This window comes from Berghia stephanieae, chromosome 1 (assembly GCF_034508935.2).
Source record: "Berghia stephanieae isolate SIO BIC M18660-M18661 chromosome 1, UCSD_Bste_1.3, whole genome shotgun sequence".
Classification (NCBI taxonomy): Eukaryota; Metazoa; Mollusca; class Gastropoda; order Nudibranchia; family Aeolidiidae; genus Berghia; species Berghia stephanieae.
Window position 1 is genome coordinate 61,606,974 of NC_088360.1, and position 18,028 is coordinate 61,625,001.

The window sequence follows — 18,028 nt, forward strand, 5'->3', positions numbered from 1 at the left end:
AGAATCCAATGGGCAATAACTCCATTAGCCATCATCCGATTTATTTGCAATTTGGATAAAAGGTTATTCTCTGTACGAGCTGTTATCTATTCTCTTTACAATTTATAATTTTCCTAATAGTTTAAGTGATATTCCGGGAAATCGTACTCTTTTTATAAAGAAGACGTAAGTAAAGGGCAATAACTCCCTGAAACGATGTATGCATTGAATTATTTGTTCTTAAGGGATATATTTGGATCCTATTTAATTTTTTTTTTTGGTTATTTGCAAGTTATCAAATTCTTGATAATATCGGAGTTCTGAATTTAACCATATTTTTACATTATTTGACCTCTATGTGATCCCCGAAAGGTCAGATCCAAGTTCCAATCGGACAAAAATGTTATTTTTGTCTGCTTTTTTGGCCTATAAAGAAAGTTAAACTTTTACACGGATCCGAAACACCAATAGCCTCGGGGACCCTACTAATGTAGTCATTTGTTGCCTTGAGCACTTCTAGCAACAACTCGCGTTTTACTGTCGTTTAATGATCATCATCTTCTTGTGACACGTGATTTTTGTGGTCAGTTTCAGGCTTTTAGTTTGCGAAGGCCACGGGCATATCGGTTCGGGAATCAGGCAAGTACCAAAGAAGACTCGTGCCATTTTGATATGATGTAAATGTTTCTGCCCGAAGCTCGAAGAAATAAATAACAATGTGAAATTGAATGTAAGCTTCAATTTAATAAACGAAAACAGATAAGGTGGACGTTTCGGGTTTCCCCTTTATCAACAAAGCAGGATCAATGAAACACTACAGACGATTGAGATAATGTGATAGTGGCGTTGTTAAGGTGGAGTTTCGTAGGCGGATTCTACCCGACCCTCTGGTACTGTCAGGCTTCGTGCAGGGCTGATGTAATGTTGCAGGTCTGGAACTGTTTTCAATATTCCAGCCTAGGAAAGGATTAAAAATCCCTTTAATAAGAATAATGAAACACTTGTAACCTTCGTGTGTGTGTGTGGGGGGGGGGGTGAAAAGGAGGGGAGATAAACCAGGGGCCATTGTCATGAAAGCGGACTAGCGCTTAGTCTCTGACTTTAGTCAATGCCTTGAAAAAATTGGATTTCATGTGAGCTGACTAAGCAAGTCCGGGACTAAATTCACAGAACCTTCGGACTAAGTTTTAGTCATTTGCCGAAGCATGATTTCATGCTTTAGTCTGAGTCTAGTTACTGTGTGACGTCATAGCGTCAACAAGACAGCAGCTATTTTTAGATTAAGTGCGCTTCGCTTCGGGAAGAAAATACGTCGGTTACAAATGACAGAGGCAAAAAGTGTCTCTGTTGCCATGGGCACTGGCTTTGAAAAACTATAAGATTGGTACAGATCGTCGAAAGTACACATTTTTGTGAGTAAACACTAAACTAACAAACTGAATCTATCGGCTCGAAGCAAGAGACTCCGAAATCGAAGGGTTTGTGTCAAAGAACAACCAAAAAAAAAATGATTAGATTGTATAGTGGAGACAAAATGTATTATGTTGACATTGCAATCTCCTGAAATAATGTGATCAATCACTTTGTCTTCTGTGTAATTATTTGTTATTTTTGGTTCAATTTTTATGAGTTTCAATCTAGGTGTTGGTTGTCTCAATGAAACTGCCATTAGCCAAAATATAGAATTGACAGTCGACGATGGAGATCATTGCAGTCTATAACAGTCGACAGTCAATATCACGTATATCGCTAATTTCCAGCTTGGAAATCTTTTGCGTTGTGTGTTATGAAGGCGTGTGTATATTCCCTATCTTCATGTAGTAGAGAGGTGACGTTACGCGAACAAAACAGCCGAATTAGTCACCGTCCTTACAACGCCCACTTCTAGGCAAGTGACTAGCTAGCCCGTTTTTTTAGATTTTTCCGATTTTTTTAGACACTTGCTTCGCTTGGGCTAAAGATTAGCTAGTCATTTACTAGACTAGTAAATTACTAAATCTAGTCCTCGTTCATGAAAACGGGCCCATATGTTAACACCTTTCCATTTCTATTGTCCAGGTAAGCAGGACGGATAGTGTGACAGTCTTGGCACGCGTGTCAGACTTTTGTCAAATAAGTGCGAATTTTATTTACGTCTGCCAAATGCGAAGGTGGATTACTCTTTGTCCACAAGTACACATTCATGGATGTTCCTGTTGGAAGGTGTAAAAATCCCTGTCGAATTTTTAGTTCATTACAACATGTTGATTGAGGGGAATATATTTATTATAATATCTTCATAAAGTGTGAGGACCAAAATTTCATATATTCACATATAGATATAAATTTAGAACACAACAATAATAGTAAACTGAATATGTAGATCGAAATAAGTCACGCAACCAAAGCGTTAAATAAAATCACATCACATCAACATAAATCCATGGTGAATGAATATAAGAAAAGCTGATTTACCGCCATACAACTCTTTGCATATTGGCATGGCGTAAACAAGATTTTAGTAATAAGCGAGAGCTGAATAAAACTGATAATAAATATTCGCCTTGCGACCACTGATTATACAAAGTATTCAATTATGCTCTATATCTCAAAAACGGCAATATTACATCGTTTCAACATATTTGTAAGCAAGATCATAAAATTAGGAAGTTGTCAACATTTTCAATGTTGTTTGTTTGTATTTTACTCCTACGGCCTGGGAACGCATATCATCAAGCAGTAATATTGCCAGAAAAAGGTTGATTGCATTTGAAATAGCATATGCTATAGACCTTTCCTCTTTTCATTTCTATTGAGCTTTGCTAATTTTATACACCCTTACTTCTTTAGTCGTAAACCATGTGTCACAACGGAAGTATGTGGGCCAACATATTATATTAAAAGAAACTTACTCGCAATGAAACTACCTGAAGTTTATCTTCGGTTGCCAAAACGCTTAACACAGGAAAATTATCTTCAGTGACAATATTTAGACTCTGTTTTAATTTGTTACCATTGCTCTTAATCAAAACATTTTCTTCTTTTCTGGGATATGACGTTGACAAGACGATTATCACTTCGTTTGATTCAGGGACATCGACTGCCATGGTTTTAGCGGAAGATGGCGGCTTTACCAAATACATTGGCTGGACTGTCTTGGATACGGAGACCTGGTTCCTTGTTTCATTCGTATTCAGCACAAGAATAAACCTGATAAAGCGGAAGAAAATAGAATAACTAAAGTAATCGTGATTTGTGTGCTAGATTTTTAATTTCAAAAAGTGCACCTAGGTGCGTGTTGTTTATGCGCCAGAATGCTCAACTAGGTATTGTGATATTGCCATGATGATCCATCCAATTTTGGGGATAATATATGAAAGACTAATGTTTGCTTTCATTTTTTTTACAGGTTGGTAATTTCGATGGCAATAATTTACTTCTGATTTGCTTCTGTTGTCTCTAATTGGATGTAGCATTTGGCGTAATAAAACGTTAGACCATGCTTTAGTCACGACATAATTAATTATACATTGCATTGTTGCAATATTTATACCACTCTTTATTATCTTAAAGTGGGCTTTATGACTTACAATTGACAACACAAAAAGTCCCACTTTAGTGGAAATCTACCAGATTATAACGACGAGAATTTTACATGTTTCACAAGACGGCTTTTGCACATCCGCTTCTCCACGGAAAATGCTGGAATTCGATTAGAAATGGAATGTTTTAGGCCCGAATTCTCTCATTGCCAAACTGTTAAAAAACATAGCAATACATAGATGGCTGATTTTCATAAGTTTAATGAAAGTAAGGAGGGCATGAAAAGGAAACAATTGATCACCTTTACATTGTTAAATCATTGAACGAGGACATCCATTGCGCGCAATAAAACTGATTTAGACATTGGACTATATTTGTTATCTATCGTCTCAACCTGGTATTGTAGTCATTCAGAGCCATTATGCCATAGAGCCGGAGTTTATTCCCGGCTTCTTAAGCGTGAAACATACAATAACAATTGTTCGCTACCTTTTGGATAGGACGATAGTGTATCCTTAAGTACTTTAGGGCAGACCTAACCGACTCAGCTACCCAATCACTGTTGGGCGGACAATGAAGAGGGTGGTCAGAAAAAATCTCGACTTCACCTAGCATCAATCCAGGTCCCTTTGCTTGTGAAGCGAGTGCTCTACCAACTGAGCTATCGAGACCCTCGATTTGGTATAGTATCGGTTGGGGGGGGGGGGTTGCTCTTAAATTTGTACCAGTCGTATATTCCTGGCCATATATTCAATTTTCACCGTTTAATCCCCCGACATAATACCATTTTGAAGGGATGGGTCACATTTGTTACTTACTCGTTTAGGTCTAGGCAGTGTTTTAGTTGAAGGCCAACAGATCTGAAGGCTGCTTCAAAAACCTCCATGGGAAATCCCAGATCGTAGCTTGCCTTGATTACGTCACAAGCTGCCTCTTCGAATGTGCTTCGCTCTCTCCAGTACATACGGTTTGCCAGTACGAAAGAACTAAAGGCATCTCTGAAATTGTAATATTATAGAATTATCCGGATTCATTAGCTGCTGTTTACATTCATTGCCCATGTTAAATCTCATAGTTTTGTTGGTAACTGGGACCTAATCAAATACAAATTAGATTGCCAAGAGTCAAAGTTTGCTTGACTAAATCTAATGTGTAAACAGTTGTTAAAATGACAAAATCATGACGATTATGATGATGATGAGGATGATGATGATAGTGACAATGAGGAGGAGAAGGGTCAGGAAGAGTAGGGGAGGAAGGAAGAGGAGACATGTTAATTCCTGGATGCTCATCATCCTTATTGTATGGCCCTGGTGTAACTTAAAACTCATGCAAGCAACATAACTTCTTATATAAAGCACTATAAATTCCTTTAAAATCATAATCAAAACTAAGTAACCATACTAATTTACACTAAGAAAATAACCTTTATTCTCATTTTAGTCTTTATTCTCATTTTGTTTAAAGATTAAGTCATTGGATTAATATGAGCTCGAATAGGCAAATAAATCACCTATTACTCTCGGAAATAGCACAATAGAATTTTCAAATAAAGCAAAAAACCTTGGCGTCATCATTGATAAAGATCTTTCCATGACAAGCCACGTGGATAACACCATACAATCTATGTACATAGAAATGAAAAAAATAAGCAAAATTCGTAATTTAATACCGAAGCATATAACAGAACTTTTAATTAATTCCCTGGTTTTATCTAAATTGGACTATTGTAACTCCCTTTGGGCGAATTTAGCTAAAGACAAAATTAGCAAACTTCAGGTTGCTCAAAATAACGCAGCCAGGCTCATTGTACGCAATAACAAAAAATACCGTGAGTTACATTGGCTTCCTGTGGAAAAAAGAGTTTCCTATAAGATTTGTACTGTTGTCTACAAATCCCTGAGCACGAACAGTCCCTCCTATATTAAAGACCTTCTAAACATATATGTCCCCAATAGAAACTTGAGGTCAAGCAATGACCAATCAATCCTTATCAAACCTAAGCCATTGCGTAAAATAGGTGAACAGTCTTTTCAATTTTCGCCCCCCCCCCCCCATTTTTGGAACTCTCTCCCATCACACGGGAGATGCTCGGATTCGTTGACAACGTTCAAATCTCTCTTTAAGTTTTATCTTTTTACGTCATATATTATTTTCATATTTTGTTGTTGTTAAATTGAATTCGTATCACGTTTCCTTCACACTTGTCTCACTGTAATATGTTTTGTTTTATATCACTGTAAAGCGCTTAGAGCCTGTGACAACGGGGTAATGCGCTATATAAATGCCATTTATTATTATTATTATTATTATTATTATTATTATTATTATTATTATTATTATTATTATTATTATTATTATTATTATCTGACAAATGGTCTAAATCTGAAACCTGAGTGATGAATTTATCACAATAGTTGCAGAAATGTCTTGTATTTAAATAGTGTCTACTAAAGGAATAATTGAAACATTGTGAAGTGAATCGAGCATAGTTTGCAAACAATTGAATTATGTTACAAGTGCATGTTTCAGCTTTTAATAATTTTGAGATAGGGAAGATAACAACGAATCTTCTCAAAAACTATCACCGGGAACAGTATGGCAAGGCGGACTATTCTTTCCTTCGTAGGTAGCTCAATTAATTCTCCGGCGCTTGAATGGCCTTAAGCAAAGTATCACCTAGCCCTTCTATGTTGCGGTGCATTGCGCCTGTCGCCTGGAGTATTCAGGCGTTTCTTTTGAATAAACCCTAAAGAAACACTTATCTTGGGAGATAAAAAGGGAATTTTAGCATTATCTTTTATCTTTTATCGTAATGTGTACAGACCTTACTCCCAAAGTCTGTGACACAACGTAAAAGGCTTTGTTCATTATTCCACTAGACAGGTGCACGTCCATTTCTTTATGAAAGTCATCCACATGACCAATAGAAATACCGTCCCGGGTTGGATCATCAAAATATCTTATTTGAAAACAGATGAAAAAAGAAAACAACCTTTGATCTAGTCTGCAAATGATATAGCATATTTCAAGTTAGTCATCAAACACTTAATGATGATGGTGATGACAATAGTGACGTTGATGATGATGATGATGATGATGATGATGATGATGATGATGATGATAAGGAGGAAGAGGAGGAGGAGGAGGAGGAGGAGGAGGAGGAAGAGGAGGAGGAGGAGGAGGAGGAAGAGGGGTAGTAGTAGTAGTAGTAGTAGTAGTAGTAGTAGTAGTAGTAGTAGTAGTAGTAGTAGTAGTAGTAGTAGTAGTAGTAATAGTAGTGATATTAGTAGTGAGAGAAGATGATGATGATGATGATGATGATGATGATGATGATGATGATGATGATGATGATGATGATGATGAAGAAGAAGAAGAAGACAATGGAGAAGAAGAAGAAAAAGAAGAAAAAGAAGAAGTGGAGGAGGGGAGAGAAGGTGAAGTATGACGTTCGATGAATAGCCCTACATCACCATGAGGATGACGAAGACAATTACGATAAAAGAGTTAACGAGAAACAATTAACTCTACCTGATGCCTCCTCCAGTAGCCTTTGTCACATCGGCGCCTACCACCCAGTCATTACCGCCTCTTACAAAGACCTCAACTGCCTCCCCGGCCATATCAGAGAATGCTTCGTTGATAGCTCCAGATTCGCCCCTTTGAAAAAAGCCAAAATCTTTGAAAATATCAAAATAAGTAATCACGAATGGCGCTACTACAATAACACACAATAACAGAAAAGCGGAGGATGGGATGGGAAGGGGAGGGGGATGGAAACAAAGAAGAGGAGGAGGGGGCAGGGCTGGAAGAAGAAGAAGAAGAAGAAGAAGAAGAAGAAGAAGAAGAAGAAGAAGAAGAAGAAGATGATGATGATGATGATGATGATGATGATGATGATGATGATGATGATATGAAGATATTTTGGATAAAGTATATCAGAGGGGCAAGGACAAGAAAGAGTAGTATATCGATAACTTTGAAACATTTGGGCTCGCGCTATGTAATTCAAATTCAGTATTGAAAACTGTTGCATGATTTTCATTGGTATGTTATAGTAAAACTCATCGATCACTGATTTTCAACCTCTTGTTTTAACTCTCTCCTTACCACCCATATGAAAATCGTCACATTCGTTACGATGCAGCCAACATTTTTTCTCATTCTGATTTCTTTTGTACATCATCATATTTGAACAAATATGTTTGCTATAGTTAAATTATATTAACACTGTGTTGAAGAGCTCGTTTAGCAGAAAAAATATGTATAGCAAGAACTAACAGCTTTTGTGTTTGAGCGAAAAATAATAATAATTTTTTGTATAGGTTGGGTGTGAAGTTTTGGGGACAATCCGGAAAATGGCAGGTAAGGAGAGAGTTAAGTCTCTCTCTCTCTCTCTCTCTCTCTCTCTCTCTCTCTCTCTCTCTCTCTCTCTCTCTCTCTCTCTCTTTATTATTATTTTCTCTCTCTCTCTCTCTCTCTCTCTCTCTCTCTCTCTCTTCCCCACCCTATCTCTATCTACCTTCTCTATTTCTCCAATAACCTATACATACATACATATATAAAATATATATATATATATATATATATATATATATATATATATATATACTTTATCCCCGTTCTATTGCGTAAAACAAACAATAGCAATTACTTGCTATTCTTCTGATTGGACCCTAGTCTATCGTAAAGTACTTTCTACCAGATCTATCAGAATCGGATACCAAATCACTGCATGGACGTCAGGGGACCAAAGTCAAATCTCGACTTCACCAGGGATTGATCTCGGTCCTTTGCGTGTGAAGCGGGTGCTCTATCAAATGGGTTGTCGGGACTCCAATACACACTCCTCCATCTTAAAATTGATATCAATGACTAATATCAAAATACAATTATACGAGGCTGACTTATTCTGCAAATACCGATTTGTGTCCCCCTTTTCTCCAAATATCAATCAATTAATATGACCCCGAACTATAATAATAATAATAATAATAATAATAATAATAATAATAATAATAATAATAATAATAATAATAATAATAATAATAATAACAATAATAATAAGAAGAAAATGATTAATAATAATAATGATGATGATGATGATGATGATGATGATGATGATGATAATGATGATGATAATAATAATATCCGTATTGCTCATGAAGGCACTTATTTCATTTAGTTACAGCATAGACACAAAACGCAAAGAGACATGTATGAAACAAAAAAGCACGGAACCACACACACACACACACACACACACAAACACAGACTCACACTTAAATAAGCCTTATCTTAAAGGCATCATGATGGCAGGCATAAATATATATAAATATATTATATATATATATATATATTATATATTATATATATATATATATATATATATATAATATATATATATATATATATATATATATATATATATATATATATAGAGTGCACCCTGGATACGTCGACGTTGCCTAAGTCGATTTTTACCCAAGTCGATTTTTTTTCTTGGTCCCTCCCCCTTCTTCTTATATAACATTAGTAAAAAAAAAAAAAACTCCACATAAGTCGATGTCGCTTAAGTCGATGTTCTTATCACTCATGACTATAATAAAATCACAAATAAACAAGTATTTCCATTGCTTAAAAAAGCTACCAGTAAGAATTTTTAGTGGTTAAGATTAAGAATATCCGCGAACGATTGGCGCACATCGATGTGATGTAGGTGCTTTGCCTGACGTCCGTGTTCAATGTACATACGCAGTATTGAATAACTTTAATTTCTCCATCTCAAATTTTACATTGTCGCAACTTCAAGTTCAAGATTTTTTTTGGTTCTAATCCCAGGCCATCCTATGTAATGGCCCTCTTAATTAGTATATCAATTTTATCAAGAATTCAAGTCTACAACTACAATAGCAAACCTATCGCGGAAAAGGAAGATTCGATGAATTTGGAAAGTCTGGCATGCGACAGAAAATCATCGCATAGGAAATTGGCATACCAGCTATTTCTGTCTCGACGATTTACAAGAAGCATGACCTTGACCTAGAGGCTCCTACCCTTCCGCTTTTCGCGGAATAATTTCACTTAATTGGTATACATTCCACATTCAAGGCAAAAATTCCGCTTTGCACCTTTCCAATCGAGGAAAATTAAAAAAAAAACAATTTCTAGTGAAAAAAAAAGTGAGCTGTGGCTTATTTCGTCAGCATCTCCTATGGTCAATCAACACACATTTTGTGTCTGATTAATCCCTTCAAAGTGTCTGCTGCTGATGTCGGATAATATATATATATGTTTGTGAGGGGGGTTGACCGAAGTATGTATGTATTATTATTATGGTGTGAGGTCAATGACCTTGGTAATATTATATGTTGGCTTCGATCGGTCAGCTTCTTTCCCTATTTAATTTTAGCCCTGTGTATTTGTGTGTGTGTGTGTGTGTGTGTGTGTGTGTGTGTGCCGGCACGCGCGTTTGTTTAATTAGGTGTGTGTGTGGGGGGAGGGGGGGGGGGGGAGGGAGGGTCCTGACAAGGTTAAATCCATCCATTCAATGATTTGCTCTCAGACGGCTAGGACCTGTGTGTTCTCTATTATTATTTGACCCCATTCTTATTCTTTTCACAATCTGTACATTTTTACACATTTTATATTTTATCATTTGAGTACTTTTGGATTGTCTATTACATTTTCTGTTGCAAAGCATGTCATAGTCAATAACAGTAAGTTGATTCCGCTTTTTAAATCTCAAATTCCGATTTTTATGTATTCTGATTCCTCTATGGGGCTATTGGGGGTAGGAGCCTCTGATGACCACTACAGAGACCGCGCGATATGAAGGGACATACTTATTCTAGATTGGTTTGCTTTGTTCACAGGCGTTTTTGCTCATTTGATTACACTCCGGTTAAGTTGATTTCGGATATGTCGATTTTTTCTCGGTTCCCCTGGGCATCGTGTTATCCGGAGTCCACTATATATATATATATATATATATATATATATATATATATATATATATATATATATATATTATTTAAAATATTTACCACAATGTTTGGGACAGTCTACATCAATGTTTCATCAATGATGTAGACTGTCCCAAACATTGTGGTAAATATTTTAAATAATAATTCGCTCCATTACTACATGTCGAGCACTTTTCGTACCATATTTGTATCAAACACGATTCTATATATATATATATATATATATATATATATATATATATATATATATATATATATATATATATATATATATCCTTTAAAAAAATATAGCATTGTGGAGAACATTGTGCTTATTTGAGTCAATAAAAAAAATGATACGGCGCACAACTCTATTGAAAGATTTGAAAATTAGAAATGTATTTTTTACAGATAGATAAACAGATAACTTGATTTCCTTTTATAATTTAAAGTCAGTTTGAAAGTTTGTTGAGTCAAACAGATATCATAAAATATGTACCGACGATACTAAGAATCTCCTCAAAATCAACTAATTTTTACACTGTAAAAAGTTGTCAGTTTGCGTCATCTATTTATGACATCAAGTATTATTAGTATTATTATTACTTCCGTTGTGTTGTTGATTTAGCGGTGACCAGTGTTGTTATGAAGTAGTATGTTCTAATTGCGTGTATGTTTGTGTGTGTGCGTGTGTGTGTTTGTGTGTGTGTTGTGTGTTGTGTATACATGTGTGTGTGTGTTGGCATTTTTCAGCAAATCGTGGCATTCATAGTGATATTGTTCACTTGATCACATGAAGGTATGTATTCGGATTTACACAAATTTTAAACAAGTTTCACCGATTAACAACGTCTACTAATATTACTGCTGATATTACGGTCGTTTTTATGCCACGGATGTGATAATTATTGCCCTGGGAAATATTTAGTTAAACGTTGTCGGCAAACAGTCAATGTTATCTGTCTAGCTTCTAGCCCGAACAAACTTGATATTTTTGGCGTCTGCTTCAAATTTTCATTTGACCTCACATAAGTTAGGTAAAGGGGAGATATTCCGAAAGCTCCTACATCCCCCGTATTCTTTCAATTTGTATTTTCACCGTTGATCTTTTGTCAGGCTTTCATTTATTCAATTTGTCACCATATAGATTTGTGAGGATATTTTTTTTTCTATTAGGGTTAGTCATAAGACTTAGTAAAGGTGCTAGGGGGGAGACATTCCGAAAGCTCCTACATCCCAATATTCTTTCAATTTGTATTTTCACCGTAGATATTTTGTCAGGCGTTTATTTATTAAATTTGTCATCATATAGAAGCATTTCTAAAACTCTAGAACAAACCTTGATAGTTTTGTGAAAGTTTAAAATCTCCTAAATTGACCATTGTTTTGATTCTCGGCCGCCATTTTAATTTGTGAAGTATTGAAAGGTAGTGCAAAGCAGTCTGAGAGTGTTTTTTTTTCTATTAGGGTTAATCATAATGCTCAATGTTTATTTTCCTATTAGGGTTTGTTAAAGGTACTCTAGGTTTTACTTTTTCATGGGGTTAGTTGAGGGAATATTATGTAAGTTGTTTCCCTTTGTAGGAACTTTCGGAAGGCTTCCCAAGTCAAGCGTGGAAAGACTTGTGACTTATTGATATTGATATCTACTGACTGATAAACTGAAATCATGCGGAATAAAGTATGGCAGCGACAAGCACATCGATTAAAGGGTGCATCTAATCGTAATCAAGATAATCAAAAAAATGATTCAGGCAATATCGAATGAAAATAGTTCTTTCCCCGCGAAATTGCGGGCTTTTTACTAGTATATATATATATATATATATATATATATATATATATATATATATATATATATATATATATATATATATAGGTACAAGAGAACGATCCAAACTGTCATTATAACACCCCCCCCCCCCACAATCGGGAACAACAACAACAACAACTACTACTACTACTACTACTACTACTACTACTACTACTACTACTACTACTACTACTACTACTACTACTACTACTACTACTTCTACTACTACTTGTGGTGATGGAAATCCAACAGATATGTTCCACGCCTTACGACGAAAGCAGCCATCAGTTGAAATTTGTGGACAACGAATTATTTCCCCTGCCGAGTATGACAGTTCACACCAATTTGCCAAAAAAATTTTTTTTTAAAAATATCCAAACAAACAACATAATTAACACGTGACACACTCGTTACGACGATCGCATGGCTGTCCGGGATATCTGGACAATGAAAAGCGAAATGAAAAATGTTAACATTTGGATAGACAAGCCCACACAATCCACACACTAGTTTCGAAACAAAGACGCACGTTAGGTGACTAGAGGTTCGCTTGGAGGATATAAAAACACGTTAGGTATATTGAACAGCTTCGCACTCTTCAGAAAAACTAAATCTTCAAGGAAAAGAACTCTGCCTTGTTTTACTAGTAAATGGTGTGGTATTCTATTAGGTCTGAGTCTGAGTGAAAACACTGATTAATTTTTAAAAATTCTTACTTCTCTACCACTATATCACAACATTATCCTCCTATTCGAACTATACCTTATGATTATATCATTATGACTTGATAATCATTGTATCATTAGGACTTGGATAGGTAATTTGATCATACATTACAATGTCGTTGTTTTATCTAGACCAGTGAAGTCTTGCAAAGTTCACGAGGCTGGCGTAACTATCATTTGTATACCTAGGGTTATTTAAGATCTTCCTTTATGGGCGCTAGTAATATTTATCTTACTTTAAATATTTAATGAGTTTATACTTGTAACGCTCACGCAGTAGACTTTTCACAATGACAGTAAAAGGCTTGTTTAGCCGTATGCCATTTGAACCTGTGAGCTAGGTCTGACTTTACACTAGCTTTGAATCAAATAGTATCTTTATCATAAGGTTAGGACTTCATTACTATTAAATATATGTACACATATTTACAAAATTTAACACTATCTGAGGGAACACAATTCACTGAATCAGGCCAAAAAGTTTAAGACGGAGTTTCTAGCGCCATACATATCTATCATATCGAATCAGATTTCAATCCCTTCCTAGGCTGGAATGTGAAGAGGGATTCCAGCCTGACATCCTGACATCAGCCTGGACAAGGTTAAAAAAGTACCGGAAGGACGAGCAAAACCTTCTTAAGAAAACATGTACTCCACAAGATAAGTCCTTCGCAAAAATAAAGAAATCAATGGTTATGTTTAAGTGTTCAATGATGTAATAAAACAAAAAATCAGAATAAATCAGACTATTTAACATTTATTGTCAAACATAAGTGGGACTGGAACTTGTTTTCTTATTCATTAATAATTTCATTGTGAAGGTTATACTCTTAGAAAGCTATTCGAGCCATTAATTATCGCTGTTTAATTTATCATTTATTGTGTAACGGGGAAATAATAGGCCTCGCAGACCTCTATTATATGCAATTTCTTAACAGGGCGATTCTACGGGTGTAGAAGCTGACTGTCTCTGTATAACGCCTGGGTGGTCGGGAGAATTATCATTATTGTTTTTTTATTTAATAAAATTTAATCTCCCTGGTAAACCACAGATTACACTACTACTACTGTTACTACTACTACTACTACTACTACTACTACTACTACTACTACTACTACTACTACTACTACTACTACTACTACTACTACTACCACTACTACTACCACTACTGCTACTACTACTACTACTACTACTACTACTACTACTACTACTAATACTACTACTACTACTACTACTACTACTACTACTAATACTACTAATACTACTACTACTCCTACTTTTAATTCTAATACTAATACGACTACCACACGAAACACGGTGCTGAAAATTTTTTACAAAAAATACGAGGGCTCTTTCATAATTAACCGAAAAATGCCTGTAAAATCCGCGTTTTTTATGCTATCAACAAAATTCTTGCACGTGTTCATACCTTGACTCGTCCTTCATTTCTCTACGTAACAGCCAAGTCTGTCGACACACTTCTGCCAACACCGCACCATGGAATAGATACCCTCTCGGAAGAAATTTCCGTCAAGGTTTTGTAGCCATTTCCGCACATGGTCAACAAGCTCTTCATCGACATCAAAGCGCTTTCCTGCCAGCTCACGTTTCAGTGGCCCAAAGAGGTGATAATCAGATGGTGCGAGGTCTGGACTGTGTGGTGGGTGTGGCAAAATCTCCCATCCATATTTCTCTAGCCAACCTTGCGTCACTCGTGCTGTGTGGGGTGTAGCGTTGTCGTGTTGCAAAATGACCCCGTTGGTCAACTGCCCTGGGCGCTTTCTGCGAATGGCCTCCTAAGCTTGTCAAGAGTTTGGCAGTACCTTGCAGCATTGATTGTTTCTCCAGGTTGTAAGATTTCGAACAGAATAACACCACGACTGTCCCAGAAAACAGTTCCCATTATTTTCTTTGCTGACCGCATGACTTTGAATTTCTTCGCGGCAGGTGAGGATGGATGTTTCCATGTCATCGAATCTTGCTTTGTTTCTGGGGTGCAATGGTGCAACCAAGTCTCATCACCGGTGACTATGCTGTCAAGAAAAGTCACATCGTACCCTAGAAAGTCTCCGCCGGCGTTGGCAGTATGCCCGTGAACCCTGCGTGAGCTCTTGCTTCTCAAAAGTTCCCTGCAGATGTCCAATCTTTGTTCTTTATGATTGTCTGTCAATTGCTTAGGAACCCATCTTGCGCTGACTTTTCTGTAGCCAAGTTCATCAAATACAATTCTATGGGCAGAAGTTTCCGAAATTTCAAGACTGCTTGCGATTTCATGAAGTTTCAACCTCCTGTCTTGACGAATAAGCTCATCAACTCGCTTCACATTGTCTTCTGACGTCGCAGTTATCGAACGCCCTCTCCCTTCCCTGTCTGTCAAGTCGGAATGGCCGGCTTCAAACAAATTACACCAGTGATAGACTTGTGTAACGCTTATAACATGCTCACCATATACACTCTGAAGTTCTTTATGAATTTTGGTAGGATTCAGACTTTTGGCGTTCAAAAAACGTATGACAGCTCTGATTTCCTCCTTTGACCAAGTTTCAAGGTGGGCCGCCATCTTTAAAATCGTCTAGAAATTCATTGTGCAAAATGATGCACTTCATAATTTCTGGGAATATCCGTAAGGAAATAAGGAATATCATGTCGTTTACAGAATTAAAAAATCTCCACTGGTTGCTGAGCAATGGACATTTTTCGGTTATTTCTGAAAGAGCCCTCGTAGCTTACATGTATCGTAGACCAGAGCGATGCTCGGTGACCCCATGACTAATTTCGTGTGCCACAGTATCCAGGGTAGAAAAGGGATAAGTGTCCATTTCACCTCCATCACCCACCATCAAGGTACGCCCATCCCAATACGCATTGTCAACTCGACGGTCAAAATGAACCAAAGCCCGTGTAAGCGGCAATGGTTGGAACCCGTACCAGTCTGGAAAAAGACAAGCGTGGTCCAGATGTGTAGTATATGTCATTGAAAAATCGGAGAAGGCACTGGTGCAAGATAAAATTCAGATAAGGTTGGGTGATACAGTGCCTAACAAAAAAGATCTTCAGAGTCAGAGCCATAGGCCTTGAAACCGGAGTATCTTAACCCATGTTTCTGTTCTCATAAAAAGACCATAGCATTATCAAACTAGTATTGAGATAAATCTTACAGCCCCAGCATCCATCGTCATAAAAATCTTGACTACACCCAGTATCAGTATAAGTCCCTTTTCTTACGAAGCAACTGTTCTACCAATTCTTCAATCTAGACCTTTCCCCAACCCCACAAAAAGCAGAAACGAAGATACAAGAAAATATCATCACAAAAAGTCAGCCTCCCTAGACTTGTGATCAAGTCAAGAGTCATCAAATCGATTAATACTATTTGAAGTTTACTGGCCATAATTACAAAAGTATGCGTATAGCCGGGTACAGCGGTGGACACGATGCGTCCTTGGTTAAAAGACATATTAAAAGCAATGAACTAAAAATCATATAACAGCTTCCAAAAAGAAAAAAAATACCTAACACTGAAAGTCCCCCCCCCCCAAAAAAAAAAAAAAAAAAAAAAAAAAAAAAAAAAAACCAAAAAAAAAAAAAAAAGACAAAAGAAAAAACATTTAAAACATAAATAGATCACTTAAAAACCAAAATGGAGGCGTTATCTGGGTTTTATGTAATGTATTTGTGTTTTAAATGTTTTTGTTGTTGGCTGAAGAAGGGTGTTGAGCCTGAAACGTTCCGTGTTTGGTACTTCGTCTTTTTTGAAGCACTTATATTCAGTTTTGTTTATTACCTTTACAGCCCACAGCTTCTAACAGCTTAGTATCACTTTAATTAAAGACCGTAACAATTTGTTGTTAGCAGACTCGAATAAGGCGGATGTGTATGCAGGCCATCTTCATTCACAAATCTACTTTTATTCTAAAACCTGTATTGTCCAATCCATTGGTAATGATTTTTAAATTAATTATTGAAAAAAATTTTTAAAAATCAAAATTCACAATTACCATTGTACATTTTAATTGTTTGGGTAGCATGGTAGAAAGTGTCAAGGGCTACCGAATAACCTCCATTGATGGTGTCATTGTAGCCATCTTGACATTGGAAGTTGACAATTGTATCCAAGTCACTGTAGATATCATTGTGCATATCCACCACCTGCAAGAAAAAAATTGGCAAGACCATTAATTATGTACACATTACTCAACTCGGCCTACCATACGTATACTTATTAGCATGTCTGAAAACCCACATTGTTAACGAGTTAACTGTCGGTCTCGGGAAGAAAACGAATTTAAAAGTTTGGCTAGAAAACTCGTCCTTCAAAAATCGATCGATTTAAATGACCCTCATCTTGGTAAAAACCGTCAAATATGGAACTTCGCAGATGACCGTCATTTAATTCGATCGATATTTTAAGGACTAGTTTTCTGGCCAAATTTTTTAATACCAGTTATTCTAGAGTTAACTGGTTACTTTCCTCGTTGTTAGCAGGAAATACTAAAAACGCAATGTAGTCGACGTTAACTTATTTGCAGGTCTGATAATCCAATTCCTTATGATCTTGTTGTTGTAATGGAAATCTCCAAAATAAATGATTCAAAATATTGTCCATTACAACAATGTTAAACTAGGCCCATAAGCGGGTTCGGATGTCAGACCTGCAAATATATAAACTTCGAATTATTACAAAAATATACAAATTGTTTTTACATTGTATTCATACACACGGCATTTATCAATACATTGCCTATAGACATAATTATGTTGCAAAATTACCATTAAGATGGAAACTTCACTTGAGAGATAATGAATGGAACAAAATAAGGTACAAAACACAACTTTAGAACTTTTCACCTTTCATTTGGCGTGGGGGGGGGGGGGGGGGGGGGGGGGACAACCAGTCAATAACTTGTGTAACTGTGGAGTGGGAGGGGACCCGATAGCTCAGTTGGTTTGCTTCACAAGAGATCGATCCAGGGCCCGGTGAGGTCGAGAATATTTTTCTGACCACCCAGCTGGGCCTTATGAC

General features: G+C 36.5%; 1 protein-coding gene across 2 annotated transcripts in view; it reads right to left on the reverse strand.

Moving 5' to 3' along the window:
* Positions 1-1,040: 1,040 nt before the first annotated feature.
* LOC144978914 (bacillolysin-like) overlaps positions 1,041-18,028 on the reverse strand; it is a 51,687-nt gene continuing 34,699 nt past the window's right edge. For both annotated transcript variants that reach the window (XM_078925529.1, XM_078925537.1), the window contains exons 7-12: positions 17,004-17,154; positions 15,736-15,937; positions 7,033-7,161; positions 6,329-6,463; positions 4,320-4,499; positions 1,041-3,168 (exon numbers count right to left, since the gene is read on the reverse strand). In XM_078925529.1, the coding sequence (XP_078781655.1) occupies positions 2,856-3,168; positions 4,320-4,499; positions 6,329-6,463; positions 7,033-7,161; positions 15,736-15,937; positions 17,004-17,154 (1,110 nt within the window). In that variant the 3' untranslated portion in view covers positions 1,041-2,855. The remainder of the gene's footprint in view (positions 3,169-4,319; positions 4,500-6,328; positions 6,464-7,032; positions 7,162-15,735; positions 15,938-17,003; positions 17,155-18,028) is intronic.